This window comes from Onychostruthus taczanowskii, unplaced genomic scaffold (assembly GCF_017590055.1).
Source record: "Onychostruthus taczanowskii isolate IOZ18803 unplaced genomic scaffold, ASM1759005v1 scaffold15, whole genome shotgun sequence".
Lineage (NCBI taxonomy): Eukaryota > Metazoa > Chordata > Aves > Passeriformes > Passeridae > Onychostruthus > Onychostruthus taczanowskii.
Genome location: NW_024498685.1, coordinates 3,064,334 through 3,069,872, shown reverse-complemented (window position 1 = coordinate 3,069,872; position 5,539 = coordinate 3,064,334). Strand labels below are relative to the sequence as shown.

The 5,539-nt window shown below is 40.3% G+C and overlaps 1 protein-coding gene across 1 annotated transcript; it reads left to right on the top strand.

The window, feature by feature from the left end:
- Positions 1-4,390: 4,390 nt before the first annotated feature.
- LOC121332929 (E3 ubiquitin-protein ligase Topors-like) lies at positions 4,391-4,933 on the top strand. The gene has a single exon (XM_041398860.1). The coding sequence runs from the start codon at positions 4,391-4,393 to the stop codon at positions 4,931-4,933; it is 543 nt and encodes a 180-aa protein (XP_041254794.1).
- Positions 4,934-5,539: the final 606 nt, after the last annotated feature.

Below are 5,539 nucleotides of genomic sequence, written 5' to 3'. Positions count from 1 at the left end.
GAAGAAGTATTGAACACTTGAGTTTTTGAGCCCTGAGAAGTGTAAAAGTAATGATAAATGCAAATATATTTATTGGGACAAAAGGGCTTAAATGAGGAGATCTTAATTCCAATGGGTTTTGACCTTCCAATGGCAACAGGGAAAGAAGAAAGAAAAAACCCCAAAAGAATGAAATCTGCAGCAGATATCAGCTAGTTATGAACTGTACTTAGAAGGCAAGATAGAACAAAATGAAAGATATTTGGATTTTAGAATATGAGGAACTAAAATTGGGCAAGATTTATCCTAAATGAGACGGCAAGGGAAGAGTTAATGAAAGAACAATAGAAAGAAATAGAAAACTCTGCAGAAAAGATCATGAAGGTGATTGTGGTGACCACTTTAAGGCCATTTATAAATGTGACAAAAAAGACAAGGTCTGTTTATGCAGGAGCACATCATGTAGGAGAAAACATACTGCCTGTCTCTGCAAGTTTGTTGGGAATTTGAGCTGAACTAGTATTATTCTTAGTACTTCAAATACCAAAGATGTATGCAGTCTGAGAAAAGAGAACAAAAGCTATTAGCTTGGTGTCGGCATGGATAACCAAGCAATTGAAATCTGGTTTATTTAAGTGGTGACCAGGGTGCTTATTTCATTATAACGTTTCAAATATATTGTAAAGGCTCACACCCTAAACAAACAGGAGGAATTGTATAGAATGGTACCAGTGATGTAAAGGAAAGAGAAAATTATAGGGTGTGTTTAGACTGAGTTTCCAACTGGAAGATAGTAAGCCAACCAATTATTTCTCAGAGCAGAGGAAAATAAAAAATAAAAATTGTAAATAGACTTAACGAATCAAATTCTGATTTTATGGAGGAGAACTCCATTTTTATTTTTATTTAACACATAACATCCTGCTTCTGAATATTATCTGTTGTCATACAACACATTCAAAATCAATTAAAATGTTTCCAGTTTGTTTCAAACAGTCCTGCATCTGCAAGTTGAAATTTGGCAACAGCTGCTTTGTGGCAAGACAGCTTTCTGCAATTTCATCCAGTCAGCTGTACTGTGGTTTTTTGCATATTCACTTGGTGGTCAGCTTTCTGTCACATTTGTGATTCTTTTTCTGATCCCTGATCATTCAATCCCAGAAAAATCTCAGCTTTCTAAGGCATCTGCTGGTGCAGCTAGGCTTCACTCAAGAAAGGCTTAAACCTTCTCTAGAGTTACAGTCCTCAAACTGAAGTTGCCAGTTGTCTGAACGCAGATTTGTTTGATTGCAGTCTTTTTGGGTCAGCCCCACTTTTAGAATTCATGAGTTCCTGCAGTGTATTTCTCTAGACACAAGATCTACACTTCACTGTCTCCATACCTGTCCTGTTTTTATTTTGTTGGCAGGAATCCTAAGAGTGGCAGCATATCAGACCAAATTAGCTCCTCTAAAATACTAATTCTGGGGATGGAGGAAACATTCTATGTTTTTATCAAATTAATGATTTTTGACACAATAGCTAAATTTTCAACTCAAAAAGTAGAACACAAGCTGTCTGCTCAGATAAGCTCCTCGTGTCAGGTGTACTGACCAGTTATTTATGTCAGTCATTAGCAGCAGGGTGCAAGTTCAGTAAACAATTTTGTTGACTGTGCCATTACTGCAGATTGTTCCATAGCCAGGTGCAAAATGCTGAGGTTTATGACTGACATTTTGTCAGCTGGGCCATTTGCTGATATTTTGCTACACAGTACAATTTAAGCAAGGATGCAGCAGTACAAGATGTCATTGACTGCTGAGATCTACAAAATCAGACTCACAGCACATGTAGTCATCCAATAGCTCCTGTTGGAGTTCTCACCCTCTGCTAAACATCTGCCAACAAACAGAAGTAAGTTATTGCTTCTTCAGGGTATAAAAAGTGCATGGAGTTGATCTTACCATAAGTGTAAAAAGTAGTGTATTTTAAATGACTGAGAATGTCGCCTGTGAAACTTTACAAATGAAGAATCATTTTTGCTTTGTGACCTATAACCATGTATTGCCCTCTTAAAGAATGAGGAAATGCTGCTTTATGATGCACTAAGTAGTTAATCACTGTTTCCAATCGATCTTTATAACATTCCTCTAATGCCTTGAATCTCAGATCTTTCTTATGCATGCTCTGCATACCAAGATCGTGGTGATTTATAAAAAAATTCAGCTCATTTGAGTGTGAAGTCAATAGAAGATCACTCCCTAACTGCCCTACTGTGGCAGTACAGAATGCCAGATTTAATTCCATAGCACAAACAGCTGTTAGAAAAATCCAGTGCTGTTTGTAATGCCTGACACAGCCACCATGCAGTTTGGTTAGAGATATGAGCATTGATCTTTCAGAAGATTTGCCGTCTGCCCTTGTTTTAACTTTATGTGTTATGCACTTCTAGACTGAGAAATTTAGTCTAGTGAACTTTGATTTTTCTTTCCCATTGTTACCTGTGGGAAGAAAACAACAGGACTCAGAGAAAGTCTGGATGCCTGCTTTATAACAAGCACCTGTTCTGGGCCATTTGGCTACAGGATCGATCAGCAAGGCAAGAAAACAAGAAGCTGTTCTCTTCATCCTCATGTTTCTGTTGTTCAGAGCAATGAAGGGGGAGAGCACACCGCTCTGCATGGGAGATAATGTCCAAAATCATCCATGTTAATTTTCTTGTTTCTTCAGTGATGCCACCTGAGGAGCTAATATTATTCATTTGGCTTCCTTATTCATTTGGATACTGTTGTCTATCGAGATACTCTCTTCAGAGTTTACTTTCTGAAACACTGCTGAAAGAAGAAAACACTGAAGGCCAGACTGAAATGGGAATAGATAATGAATAAAGAAGACATTTTGGCAGGACTTAGCTTTCACTGTCAATAATTAGGGATATTTTCTTCATGCAGCAGCAAATTAAAACAAAGAACTTGGTTTTGAAATGGCAAAAATGAGCAGGGTATTTCCGAACCCTTGAGATACAGTGGAAGAAAATATGAGATTTGGATTTAAAATAATTTAAAATTTTGCAAAAAGAATACCTAACTAATAAGGTGCTACATAGCTTAAGTCAAAAGCCATCTGACTGTAACTTTGGCTCAATTAAGTTTTATGACAGCCACATATACATCCATGCCTCAGACAATTTAGCTTTTCCATGCTTAATATTTTTGTTAAGTCAGAACAAAGGACCAGTATAATTAATTTTGCATAGTGTTTTGAAGAAGGAATGAAGGAGAGATTAATTCTTTTTTTATTTGGTCTTTGTAAAAGTCATACTGAAACGAATAATTGTTACCTAGAAAGTGGGACAAACTGGAAAATCATATTGAATTCAGTCTTAGATTAGAATTCAAACAACATTATTGAAATTCTTCTTTAGACCTGTCTTTAAATACTATGGATTCCTGTTTGGTAACAAAAATTTAGTTCAGACTTTTTTAGGTATGGAAAATCCACATCTAAGCACAACATCAAGCAGAGTAAATAAGCATCCTTTGTTTTTCCTATATAATACATTTTTGAGTTATATTCAGACAATAAAGCAATTGATTTTTATAGAAGAGCTAAGGTTTGCTCTTGTGAAACTCAGTAGCAAAAAGGTTTTGAATTTAAAATATTTCCTGCTATTCATTTTAACACGAATAAGAAAGTAACAAGACCCCATTAATACACATTGTTACAGAGAAATTACAAATAGGTTATATGTGAGGGTGAATTTCAATCAACAGTTTCATCAATGTGATGGATAGTCTATTAACATTCTCATTTTCATCTCACTAGTTTTCCAACAGAAAGAATTTACTGACCCTGCATGTACTTGGTTGTAATGGGGCTTCATTTATATTTTCACCACCAAAATACCAGCATGATTAACTTTTAAAATGGAAAGGGAGCCAAGGTGATTTCTATCAGTAAAAGAAACCATATATCTTCTAAAAAGAAACCATTTCATCCCACAAAAGTGACTGCAAATAGCCTTTCTTTCTTTCTTTCTTTCTTTGCACAAGGAAAGGGGGGATGCAGTGGGCAGCTGTTCTGCACAAGCCCCAGGCATGTGAGCTGTGGCTGGGGACAGCCCATTGTGATCTCACAGTGATGGATTTTGGTGCTGGTGAGTACAGACCTAGTGAAGGATTATGATGTCTCATAGCCATGGAGGTGGTCTGGGAGGGAAAACCTTACCCTGACAAGCTGGGAAGGTTTCCTTCCAGGGGGACCTGAGCATCTCTTCCACCTGTCCCCAGGCCAGCCAACAACCGTGGCCTTTCACCCTCTGCTTCCTTGACATCCGCAGTTGCAGTGCTAATGAGAAGGAGCAGCTCACCATCCCGAGCAAACCCATCTGCCACACAACTTCCACTACCTTCCACGTCTCTCTTGGCAGCACATGGCGAGCGGTGCCAAAGAAGGCACGGGGGAGAGCGGCTCTGCTGCCAGGGCAGAGCCGCTGAAGGCAGCAGTGGGCTCGGAGTGCCCCATCTGCCTGGGCACCGTGAGGAAGCCGGCCTTTGTGGCCTACTGCATGCACCAGTTCTGCTTTAGGTGCATCCAGCACTGGGCCCGGGGCAGGGAGGACTGCCCCGTGTGCCGGCAGGCCCTGGAGCAGGTGCTGCACTCGGTGCGAGGCGACGACGACTACGAGCTGTTTGTGGTGGGCCTGCCCACCCACCTGCGCAGGAGGATGGCCGCCGAGAGGTCCCGCAGCCGCTGCCCGCAGCGCCGCTACAACCTGCGCAGGCGGCCGCCCACTGAGACGCCCGCGCCTGGCCGGAGAAATTCCACAGGCACCAGGAGATCCCAAGGGCAGGGAGCAGCTCCAGGGCCCTCCAGGACCCCAGCCCAACCAGCTCCTGCAACCGGCACTGCCCGGGAGCCATTGCGCAGAACTGGCCCTGGTGCTCCTTCAGACACGCACGATGGCTCAGAGTAGCTGTGGCCCTTCTACCATTTGCAATGAACAGTTTGGTGAATGGAAAGAAATGGGTGACTGTGGCCTCTCTCTCTCCCCCAGCCCAAAAATCCAGACTTGGCCTGTTGAGCAAAGCTGTATATGTCAATAAATTCAGATAATTGTCCTACAAAGAGAAAGGCGAACCAACACACCTCTGAATAAACTTCTTAATAAACTATAAAATATCCACATTCAATATTAATGTCATTAAGATAAGAGAAAATAGAAGATGTCTATTCAGACCTTGATTTCTACATGTCATAAATAAAGAAAACCCCATAGGGTCCTTTGCAGTATTTAGGCTATGCTGTCCCTTTTACAACTGAATCAGAATGTCAAGGAAAAACACATTACCAGAAAAACAGGGCTGAAAACATGTGTGAGGAAATACACTTTATGTTTGTCTGCATTGAACATTTGATTTCCAGTATGACTCAGATAACCACAAGATATTTTCTTACTACTGTCTACCAAGAAATTAGAAAATGTCTTTTGTTTTGTACGTTTTCCAGTAATAATAACACTGAGCAATCTGTTTGTTGAGTGTAATTAGTATAGATTGGATTTTTACACAGTATTAAGTGG